Genomic DNA, 12,350 nt, shown 5'->3' on the forward strand with positions numbered 1-12,350 from the left:
TGCCCCTCTCCTCAAATAACAACAGAAAATGAATGCCAAACCTTCCTCGCCCGTTTCCGCCTAAGCCCGTTGAGCCGAAGCCCTTAAGTCTTCACTCTGCTCCCAGCTCACTCCGCAGCCCGCAAACTACGCTGTCCGCTCTATGAGGCTCTGTTCCTTTTAAATCTGCCGCGCTGCACAGCCCGACAACACACGCCTGCCCAGTTCCTCCTCTCAGAACGCTGTTGGAGAAAAAAAATAACGAAAATTTCAAAAGGAGAAATCTGATGCTTGACGGGAAGAAGCTGTTCCTAAAATATTTTGGGTCGTTGGGCATCTGTACCTCCTCCCTGATGGTAGTAATGAGAAGGGGGCATGTCCTGAATGGTGAGGCTCCTTCATAATGGATGCTGCCTCCTTAAAGCACTGTTTGTTAAGGATGTTCTCAGTGGTGGGGAGGTTGTGCCCATGACGGTGGGGAGGGTTGTGTCCCTGACGGTGGGGAGGTTGTGCCCGTGATGGTGGGGAGGGTTGTGTCTGACGGTGGGGAGGGTCGTGCCTGTGATAGTGGGGAGGGTTGTGTCCCTGACGGTGGGGAGGGTTGTGTCTGTGACAGTGGGGAGGTTGTGCCCGTGACGATGGGGAGGTTGTGCCTGTGAAGGTGGGAAGGGTTGTGTCTGTGACGGTGGGGAGGTTGTGCCTGTGAAGGTGGGGAGGGTTGTGTCTGTGACAGTGGGGAGGGTCGTGCCCATGATGGTGGGGAGGTTGTGCCCCTGATAGTGGGGAGGTTGTGCCCGTGACAGTGGGGAGGTTGTGTCCCTGACGGTGGGGAGGTTGTGCCCGTGACAGTGGGGAGGTTGTGTCCCTGATAGTGGAGAGGTTGTGTCCGTGATGGTGGGGAGGGTTGTGCCCGTGACGGTGGAGAGGTTTTGTCCGTGATGGTGGGGAGGGTTGTGCCTGTGACGGTGGGGAGGTTGTGCCCGTGATAGTGGGGAGGGTTGTGCCCATGATGGTGGGGAGGTTGTGCCCGTGATAGTGGGGAGGTTGTGTCCGTGACAGTGGGGTGATTGTGCCCGTGATAGTGGGAAGGGTTGTGCCCGTGACAGTGGGGAGGGTTGTGCCCGTGATGGTGGGGAGGGTCGTGCCTGTGATGGTGGGGAGGGTTGTGTCCCTGATGGTGGGGAGGGTTGTGCCCGTGACAGTGGGGAGGGATGTGTCCGTGACGGTGGGGAGGTTGTGCCCATGATGGTGGGGAGGGTCGTGCCTGTGACGGTGGGGAGGTTGTGCCCGTGACGGTGGGGAGGGTTGTGTCCCTGACGGTGGGGAGGGTTGTGCCCGTGACAGTGGGGAGGGATGTGTCCGTGACGGTGGGGAGGTTGTGCCCATGATGGTGGGGAGGGTCGTGCCTGTGACGGTGGGGAGGTTGTGCCCGTGACGGTGGGGAGGGTTGTGTCCCTGACGGTGGGGAGGGTTGTGCCCGTGACAGTGGGGAGGGATGTGTCCGTGACGGTGGGGAGGTTGTGCCCATGATGGTGGGGAGGGTCGTGCCTGTGACGGTGGGGAGGTTGTGCCCGTGACGGTGGGGAGGTTGTGCCCATGATGGTGGGGAGGGTCGTGCCTGTGACGGTGGGGAGGTTGTGCCCGTGACGGTGGGGAGGTTGTGCCCATGATGGTGGGGAGGGTCGTGCCTGTGACGGTGGGGAGGGTTGTGTCCCTGACGGTGGGGAGGGTTGTGCCCGTGACAGTGGGGAGGGATGTGGCCGTGACGGTGGGGAGGTTGTGCCCATGATGGTGGGGAGGGTTGTGCCCGTGACGGTGGGGAGGGTTGTGTCCCTGACGGTGGGGAGGTTGTGCCCGTGACGGTGAGGAGGTTGTGTCCCTGATGGTGGGGAGGTTGTGCCCATGATGGTGGGGAGGGTTGTGCCTGTGACGGTGGGGAGGTTGTGTCCCTGACGATGGGGAGGGTTGTGCCCGTGACAGTGAGGAGGTTGTGCCCGTGACGGTGGGGAGGTTGTGCCCGTGACAGTGGGGAGGGTTGTGCCCGTGACGGTGGGGAGGTTGTGCCCGTGATAGTGGGGAGGTTGTGCCCGTGACAGTGGGGAGGGTTGTGCCCGTGACGGTGGGGAGGTTGTGCCCGTGATAGTGGGGAGGTTGTGCCCGTGACAGTGGGGAGGGTTGTGCCCGTGACGGTGGGGAGGTTGTGCCCGTGATAGTGGGGAGGTTGTGCCCGTGACAGTGGGGAGTTTGTGCCCGTGATGGTGGGGAGGTTGTGTCCCATAACGGTGGGGAGGTTGTGCCCATGACAGTGGGGAGGTTGTGCCTGTGACGGTGAGGAGGGTTGTGTCCGTGACGGTGGGGAGGGTTGTGTCCCTGATGGATCTGGCTAAGTCTACAACCCTCTGCAGCCTCCTCAATCCGGTGTGTTGGAGCCTCTGTTCCAGGCAATGACGCAGGCAGTCAGAGTGTTCTGCGATTGGCTAAATTAGTTGTCCAGTGATAACTGAACTACCAAGTACTCTTCAGCATTTACTGATAGTGTGTCTGTTTATTGTGATCCCCTGGACAGGTAACTCATGATGCCAGTCTTCCATCGGACCTGATCTACTCTGTGAAGGTTCCTCCTGCTTATGGACATCTAGCCATGGTCAGTGACAGCTCGAGAGCTGCCCAGCAGAAGCCCCTCGTCTCATTTTCCCAGGATGATATAAATAGAGACAGAGTCCAGTACATTAATCACAGACTCAGCCCTCAGGGAGATGCTTTCACTCTGGATGTATCCAATGGATTTAAGACGGTGGATAGTCTAACGGTTGTGATAGATATCATCCCTGATCTCATTTCTTTGGAAACCCAGAACATCTCAGTGAGAGAGGGAGATGAACAGCTGCTCGGTGAGGACATCCTCAACATTCCCAATTACCTCCACTCCTCCAATTTTCGATTTTACATCACAAAACCCCCGGAACATGGCAGGATCGGGTACCAAGGGCTTCCTGAAGACGGCCTTTCATTTTTCAGTATGAAGGAGGTAAGGTTGGCTGGTTGTTCTAATCATGGATGAGGATTCGTGCAGATGTGGATATGTTGTAGAGTTATACAACACACAGAAACAGGTCCACCTGGCCAACTCCCACAGTGTCTGTCTGGGTCAATTCCATTTGCTGGTGTTTGGCCCCCTTCTGTCTGACCTTTTCTGATCACGTACCTTTCAAAATGTCTTTTAAGCTTATAATTGGATCCTACTCTGTGGCTGCCTCAGGACTTCAGTGGTACCTGCTCTGTCTGGAAATGCTGATGTGGATATTTCTCCGTTTATTTGTGTTGATGGCCACCGTGAACACGAGTTACATACTGTGCTGGGTAGCAAAATAGCGCAATGCTTTACTCCGCCTGCTATCACACTGCTGTGAGGAGTTTGTATGTTCTCCCTGTAACGGTGTGGGTTTCCTCCGCGTGCTCCGGCTTCCTCCCACATTCCAGACACAGATGTTAGTGAGTTGTGGGCATGCACTGTTGGTGCCAGAAGCCTGGAGACACTTGTGGGCTGCCCCCCAGCACATCCTCGCTGAATTAATTTGACACAAATGACATTTCACTGTTTGTTTTGATGTACATGTGACAAATAAAGCTGATATTTAATTCCCCCCCCCCGCCCCCATCTCGCTCTCACTCTGATCTATCAGTCTGTGGCCTCCTGCACTATTACAGTGAGGCCCAGTGCAGGCCTGAGCAACAATGTCTGATCTCCCTTCAGGTTACAGCCAAATTCCCCAGCTTCCAGTTAGCATACCTTCATTCTGTGTGTGGTGGCTTCTACTATTATTTTGGCTCAGTTTTGTTCTCTCTGTTCGTACAGTCTGTTCTGCTGTTGGCAACAGCTAACACACACATAATCTGCATTAACCCTTTGTTCCTCCCATCCCTCCCGTCCTCCTCTGATCCCCTTTTCCCAGTTCTGATGAAAGGCCTGACACCTGAACGAATAACGACGATAATCGATCCACAGATGCTGTGTTCTCTGGCTCAGTGTTTCAGTACTTTGTATTTTTGTTTCAGATATCCAGCACCTGCTGATTTTTGTTTGACTATTTAACAACCCTCTGTTGGGTAAGGTGTGTGTTTGATGCCCGTTCATTGTCTGCAGTACAATGGTTGGCAATGTGGATAATGGCAGCAAGTGATGGAGTGGCTAGGTCTGTGATGGCTGAGGTTAGATTAGATTAGATTTATCTGTCATGTGCACAGTGAAACGCATCGTCAGAGGATGTGCTGGGGGCAGCCCACAAGTGTCTGTGTGCCTCCAGTACACAACTTACTCACCCCAACCATACACATACACATACCCATACCATACAACCTGCTCACCCCAACCGTACATCTTTGGAGTATGGGAGGAAACCGGAGCATCGGGGAAAACCCACACGGTCACGGGGAGAACGTACAAACTCCTTACAGTCAGTGGCCGGAATTGTGCTACCATACCACACGTTCTGTTTAACTGTTTAGTGTCTGTTTAACTCTGTTGTTTCCAAGATTCTGCTTTTGAACATCTGTTTTCTGCCTGTTTTTAGGTTAAAGAAGATGCTGTGTTTTATTTCCATGACAACAGTGAAACACTGACAGATAGTTTCACTGTGATTGTAAATGCTTCTGAGATTGACAGAAAGAGTGAAGCGAAGACAGTCCATGTAATGGTGATCCCTGTTAATGACGAGCAGCCTATCATCACCGTTAACACTCCACTGGAGGTAACTGTTTATGTTTTGTAACTCCAAAACATTAAACTAATTGAAGGTAAAACACAGGAGCCAGGAAACATTTCTACTTTGTTTTTACTTTAGTAAGATGCACACATATGATGTGGTGACGTAATAACGTGTGCCATTCACATACTTTACATATAACTTGTAATGAATTATTTAAACAACAAAGACTACTTAATCAAACAATATATTTTTCAGTATTACTCAAATATGTCCAGTTTAAGACAGCGCTACTGAAGTCAGGTGACAGCTTACTGGTGGGCAATAAGGCAAGAAATACGACTCAATATTTTATTATAACACATTTCTGTGGTAAATTGTGGTAAACTATCTCTGCAAACAATGAAAAGGCAAGGACAGACAAGGCTGACTCGAGGGTCAAGCAATGGTGGTGTGATGCAAAGTTGGAGCATAACATGGCTGAGGAGAAGTGAGGTTAAGGCATAGTCGAAATCAATACAGAGTCAGAGATGGAGTTGGAACGAGCAAATTGGAGAGGAGTTGGTGTGGAAGAGTTTCATAGCCCGTTCACCTACACCAGGAGTGAGAGTGGATTGATTTAAGTCAGTGTGGAGGAGTTTCGTAGCCCGTTCACCTACACCGGGAGCGAGAGTGGACTGATCTAACTGCTGAGCTGATTTGGAAAGGTCAAGAACGGTCTTGGGCTGGGCAGTGGGTTACAAACCCAGAGTGTATTGATGCAGCAGGGCCCAGGTCCTAGTGCAGAGGATGACCCAGTGTTGGGATGATTTAAACGCTGGCCCAGATAGACTGAAAATGCAGGGTGTCAGGACCAGAGGTGAGGGTCAGGTCGAATCCGCTCGCTCTTCCGCGATGTTCACTCGTCTCTCCATGTGGCTGAGGCAGTAAAGTTGCTCCGGCTGATGCGTGCTTTGTGACTGTGAGTTTTGTGGAGATTTGCCCTGCTGGGTGCTGAACTGAGATCGAGGTCTTGGGCCTACTTCAGCTGCTTCACACTCCGGGTCTAAGGACGCAATCTGGCTCGGAATGCTCTTGCTTGCTTTTATTGCTTGTTTCTCTTTCTCTGTGCACTGGGTGTTGGCCTTTTTTTTTGATTGGGTTCTTTCGGATTTCTTGCTTTCTGGCTGCTTGTCAACAAATGAATCTCAAGGGGTGAGTATGATTTATACATTCTTTGATAATAAATGTACTTTGAATCCTTTGAAATATTAAGTAAACATCAGTAACCATTCTTTACTTTTGGGCTCCGCTCCCACCTTGACCTCACTGGTTAATGAGAACTTAGTTTTTATTATTTATTTAGAGAAACTACGTGGAACAGGTTCTTCCGGCCAATGAGCCACACCCTCCAGCAACCCATCGATTTAACCCTAGCCTAATCACAGGGCAATTTAGGTAACCAATTAAACTACCAACTGGTATATCTTTGGAATGTGGGAGGAAACCGGAGCACTGAGAGGAAACCATGCAGAATGTACAAACTCCTCACGGAGGGTGCTGGAATTGAACCCTCGTCACTAACTGCCACTCTACTGCAGCACCCCGGCCGGCCGGTTGTCCAGACAAAGTCCGCTGATGGTCTGAACAGGAGGAAGGGATGGATGATTTCTCAGCTCTGCTTTCAGATCCTCATTACTGGATTCTGTAACAATCATTGGAAGGATAATGTTATTTAAAATACACTTAGTGGCCACTTAATTCGATACACCTTAATGTCTGCTTGTTATTCTAAATATCTAATCAGCCAATCATGTGGCAGCAACTCAATGCATAAAAGCATGCAGGCATAGTCAAGAGGTTCAGTTGTTGAGTGCAAATATCAGAATGGGAAAGAAATGTGGTTTTGATCGTGGAATGATTGTTGGTGCCAGACAGGGTGGTTTGAATATCTCAGAAACTGTCGATCTCCTGGGGTTTTCATGATCAATAGTCTCTAGAGTTTACAGAGAATGGTGCGAAAAACAAAAGAACATGCAGTGAGTGGCAGTTCTGTGGGTGAAAATACCTTGTTAATGAGCGAGATCAGAGGAGAATATCCAGACTGCTTCAAGCTGACAGATGCAATGGTAGCTCAAATAATCAAATGCTACAACAGTGGTGCGCAGAAGAGCATCTCTGAACATATAACACGTTGAACCTTGAAGTGGATGGGCTACACCACAGCAGCAGATGACCACACCGGGTTCCTCTCCTGTACCACTGAGTGTATCGAAAACTCTCTTCTTTTGTCTCCATTGATTCCCATTACCTCCTGGATCACACGCTGGCCTTTAAATCCTGAACAACTATGTCCACTTACGGAAAGCTTTGAAGTCTTCAGGGAGGATGCGGTTTGGGAGATGAGGGGTGGCCAGGTACCTGAGAGATAGATTTAAAATCCTGAAGAATATATGCAGAGAAGAGAGAGGGTGTCCCCATTGACAGAGGGGCCATGCGCTAGGGGAATGGAGGAGAGGAGCAAAGCAAAGTGAAATTATTTTGTGTTTATGTCTTAGTTCATGAATACAGCCAAACGAAACAGCATTCCTCCAGGGCCGTGGTGCAAAACACAGTATCAGCAGTCCCAACAGTTATGATAGCAGAGACCAGCATGCAGTGGCAAAAAATATATTTAAAAAACAATGGAGCCCAAGTCCCTGGGTGTCATGGCTGGTAGAATGATAGTACGTGGATATTGTCCAGGAACCATGATTCTGCAAGGGCAAGCCTGCAGCAGTTCCTCATCTCTTGCAAGTAAAGCCACAGATGAAAGCAATCCAGCTCGTCTTCCACCGAACGAACACTGAAGGGCAGCACCGAGCCCAGCCAGCTCCAGCATCTCCTTCCCCAGTGTCCGCAGCAGGTGACCCGAAGGAATGGGGGCTTGGTCAGTTCCACAGCTGAGGGAAATGACATGTGGGAAATCTTTCTGTGGTGAGAGATTGGGGATCAGAATGCACTGCAGCATTCAAAGGGGAACTGAATATAGGTGACTGAGTGTGAAGGATGTGCAGGCCTGTGGGGTGAGAGCACTGCACTTCAATAGAGCCAGGAAGGGCTGGGCAACTGAAATATCCTTCAGCCAACACAGGCAGTTGAGTGTCTGATTCCCCAAATCCTGGGTCTGAGAGAACTGTTGCAAAACCACCCAACTCTTCCTCTTGTAAATGTTTGAGGTTGCAACCACTTGCAGCTGACCATCACAAATGCTTTCTGTTAACTTTGTTATGTAACCCTCTCACCGTAGGTTTGTAATGAGTTAGTTATTACTGTGAGTTCAGCCTGCCAACAACATAACTCTACAAAGAATGGGGAATAACAATGAGAAGGCTATAAATAAACATGTCTATGGTGAATATGATTTGGGTAAAAGCAAACATAAAACTTTGAATGTTCCTTTAAGAGAAAGCAGTCCTGTTACTCGTATGAATACCGACACACCCATGCAAATTTACTGTTACCCAGGAGCAATACTTCAACTCATACCAGCATAAACTTCAATTCAAATTGTATTAACAAAATATTTTAAACTATAACAAACACAATAATATTATATAATACAAAATACAGAAAAGGGCCCATGATCTATATATATATAAATTATATTAGTCTATAATGTGCACATAATGGTTGGAACTCATTGTCGCGTAGTCAGTCCAGCTTGCTTCACTTTGTTTATTAATAGTGCTGAAACAGTTTTGCCTGAAAACCCAGTCCAGGTGAAACATAAATAAATATCCACGCCACATCCATGGGAAAAGGTGTCGAACTTTCTCCAAAGTTGTGAGCTAACTAACTAACTAAAAGTTATCTGCACATTCTCCGTGAGACCATTGTCTGCAGGAGGATTTTCCGACAGCGGTATCCATCCTTCCAAGTGGGTTCAGTGAGTGCCTCACGATGTTTTTCTGTTGCGTTCATTGTCCATTTCCATTCTTCTTCTTTCTCCTTCCTCAATCCCGCTTCCTGTTTCCCACCACCTTCGCTAAAATGTTCCCAAGACAGACCCTATTGAATAATTCAACAAGCCTGACTTTATCAATTGACTTTTTATCTTAATCAGCAAAAATGAAATATTCAATTGCACAATGTAATCAAAGGAACGCTTATTGCATTTTGAGAAACTCTGTGGAAAATAAGACATCCAACATCATAACTCATGCATGGCCTTAAACCAGGGTATTGCAGATAAAATATTTCCCTTCATAGATGCAGCCTGACCTGCTGAGTTCCTCCAGCGTAATTTTGTGTGTTGATAGAAAATATAAAACATGCTTGACTTTTTGTAGACACAAGAGATTCAGCAAGTGCTGGAAATCTTGAGCAGCTCACACAAAGCCCTGATGAAGGGTGTTTTTTTGTATTTGCAGTCTGAGGGGAAGCCACTGGGTGGCGGCATTGAGCAGCAGTAACTGAAGAGGGAAAAGGCCTGATCATTGGAAATACATTGATAAATTAGTGAATAATTCTGGAACTGAGCGGTGTGGGATATTAGTATAGGGGGGAGATAAGGCCTGAATATTGACCACTGGGCAGGTTTAAGTGACCTAATCATTGTAATTTCTTGTTTTTTATGAATGTGGTTGGAATGTGCTCACCAAGGGACAATATAGCAGGTACTGTCCATCCAGGGGTAGTGTGGTTCGGACTGACCATCGCAGATGGTGTAGCAGGATTGACTACAGGGGATGGTGTGGTCCCCCAGGGACACTGAGATTGGAATTGACCACCAGGGACACAGATCGTGATTGACCACTGAGAATGGTGTGGCCAGGAATGACTGTCTCAATGGCTCTTGATAAAGCATTAGATCACCTGGACAAGACAAACACCTATGTCAGGATGCTGTTTGTTGACTATAGCTCAGTGTTTAACACCATAATTCTCACAGTCCTGATCGATAAACCACAGAACCTGGGCCTCTGTACCTCCCTCTGCAACTGGATCCTCAGCACCCTAATCAGCAGACCATAGTCTGTGCGGATTGGTGATAGTATCTCCTTCTCACTGATGATCAACACTGGTGCACCTCAGGGGTGTGTGCTTAACCCACTGCTCTGCTCTCTATATACCCATGACTGTGTGGCTAGGCATAGCTCAAATACCATCTATAAATTTGCTGATGATACAACCATTGTTGGTAGAATCTCAGGTGGTGACGAGAGGGTGTACAGGAGGGAGATATGCCAACTAGTGGAGTGGTGTCGCAACAACAACCTGGTACTCAACGTCAGTAAGACGAAAGAGCTGATTGTGGACTTCAGGAAGGGTAAGACGAGGGAACACACACCAATCCTCATAGAGGGATCCGAAGTGGAGAGAATGAGCAGCTTCAATTTCCTGGGTGTCAAGATCTCTGAGGATCTAACCTGGTCCCAACATATCGATGCAGCTATAAAGAAGGCAAGACAGTGGCTATATTTCATTAGGAGTTTGAAGAGATTTGGTTTTTCACCTAAAACACTCAAACACTTCTGTAGATGTACTGTGGAGAGTATTCTGACAGGCTGCATCACTGTTTGATATGTGGGGTGGTGGGGTGCTACTGCACAGGACCAAAAGAAGCTACAGAAAGTTGTAAAATTAGTAAGATCCATCTTGGGTACCAGCCTCCATAGTATCCAAGACATCTTCAAGGAGCAGTGCCTCAGGAAGGCAATGTTCATCACTGAGGACCCCCATCACCCAGGACATGCCCTCTTCTCATTGTTACCATCAGGAAGGAGATACAGAAACCTGAAGGGACACACTCAGCCATTCAGGAACAGATTCTTCCCTCTACCATACCTTTCTTTAATGGACACTACCCCACTTTTTAAATATTATTTCTGTTTTCCACTATTTTAATCTGTTTGTGAGTCCTGAGATACCTGTACCTTCTACCTGATGGCAGCAGCGAGAAAAGAGCATGGCCTGGGTGTGAGGATCTTTGATGATGGATACTGTTACAGTGTTTCATGTAGATAGATGCTTAGACCACACTTAGAATGCTGTGTTCATTTCTGGCTGTCTCATTAAAGGCGGCATGTGGAAGCTTTAGGGAGGGTGCAGAAGAGGTTTACCAGGATGCTGCTGGGACTGGAGGGCCTGCATCATTAGCAGCCCTCACAATCCTTTGTAGGGACGCGGCCAGATACCTTGCAGCTGAGGATAAATGTAGGAATTGGGTAAATGAGTGGACGAGGGCCAATTCAGCCTCGATAGGTCAAAGGGTCTCTTTCTATGCTTTATGGCCCAGTGGTATTAATTAATGTTCATCTGGGAATTAATATAATGGAAACATAATTCTGACTGATACTCCAATAGGATCACAGACAAGTCAGAATCTGCAGATGCTGGAAATCCAGAGCACACACACAAAATGGTGGAGGAACTCAGCAGGCCATGCAGCACGTAGGGAAAAGAGTACAGTCGATGTTTCAGGCTGAAACCCTTCGGCAGGACTGGAGAGAAAAAGCTGAGCTCCTGAGCTGCTGAGTTCCTCCAGTATTTTGTGTGTGTTGCTTGGATTTCCAGCATCTGCATATTTTCTCTAGTTTGTGATTTGATTACTACTCTGTGGTCTCTTCCAGGGATGCCTAACCTGAGGAAGTTTAGATCTTCCCTTTGACAGGAGTTCGGTGAAACTCTCTCTCACTGCTCCCCCGCTGTGATCCCTGCTACCCTCCAACTCTTTGGCCATGTGCTCACTCCAATAGGATATCTATTGTCTAATACTTGTATGGGAAATGGTTACTGTTCCAGAACAGCATTAAGCCACTTAATATTGTCACAGTGTACGTTGTCCATTAATTATTGTCTATCCATTTCTACTCCATTGGACCCAGAAGTTCTTGTGTATCTTAGAAGATTCCATTTCCTTATTTAGGACACAAAAGTTGTTGCATCACAGAAGAGAATTTTTACCTATCTATTTTAATGCTGGAACCCAGCTGACAGCATTATTATTCCTGTCAGATGATCTGTGCATCTACTGCTGACTGGTGGGTCTGTTGTTTGAACACATCCCTGCATTCGTACTCTATCGATGGTGGTGACAGAGTGTATCAGTGGCAGGTGTGTTAGCGGTTGCTGTGGTTTGACGTATCAGACAACCAGCAGCTCTGGGTCTCTGCTTACCGAGTCCTCCTCAAAGCGCTGGGCATGAAATAGATTTCTCATGGCCCCCCAGTAGCTGCACCCTGCTTTCTCTTTATTACGTTAGCAATGAGATGACATGCAGTGTGGGGGGGGGGTGGATTCCACATAGCCTGGAGGGGGGTGGGAGGAGGTGACTCCGCCCAGTGTGTCCTGGAAACTTCTGGATGTCAACATGTCAGAATCCACAAGGAAGAGCATCATCACCCACATCTACAAACTGAGGGGGAGAAGACTGAAGTCAGCAATTGGAGACCCATGTCACTCTGAATTACAAGATCCTGTCGGAGACCAACACCAATTGGATCAAATCTGTTCTGGGACAAGCGATAGGCCCAGCAGGGAAAGCCGTGACAGCCTGGTGTCGGTATAATATCACCTGTGTGTGAAATAGAATGTTACCATGTCAGAGGATCTGTCCGGGGCAGCAGGCAAGAGCAATTACGAAGGAGGCACGGCAGCACTTCTACTTCCTTCAAAGTTTGCGAAGATCTGGCATGGCATGTAAAA

General features: G+C 48.2%; 1 protein-coding gene across 1 annotated transcript in view; it reads left to right on the forward strand.

Moving 5' to 3' along the window:
* The window catches only part of LOC140211911 (chondroitin sulfate proteoglycan 4-like), a 295,088-nt gene that overhangs the window by 236,968 nt on the left and 45,770 nt on the right, over window positions 1–12,350 (forward strand). Inside the window, exons 4-5 of the mRNA XM_072282113.1 lie at window positions 2,546–3,007; window positions 4,551–4,727. Of these exons, the coding sequence (XP_072138214.1) occupies window positions 2,546–3,007; window positions 4,551–4,727 (639 nt within the window). The remainder of the gene's footprint in view (window positions 1–2,545; window positions 3,008–4,550; window positions 4,728–12,350) is intronic.

Source organism: Mobula birostris, chromosome 18, assembly GCF_030028105.1.
Source record: "Mobula birostris isolate sMobBir1 chromosome 18, sMobBir1.hap1, whole genome shotgun sequence".
Lineage (NCBI taxonomy): Eukaryota > Metazoa > Chordata > Chondrichthyes > Myliobatiformes > Myliobatidae > Mobula > Mobula birostris.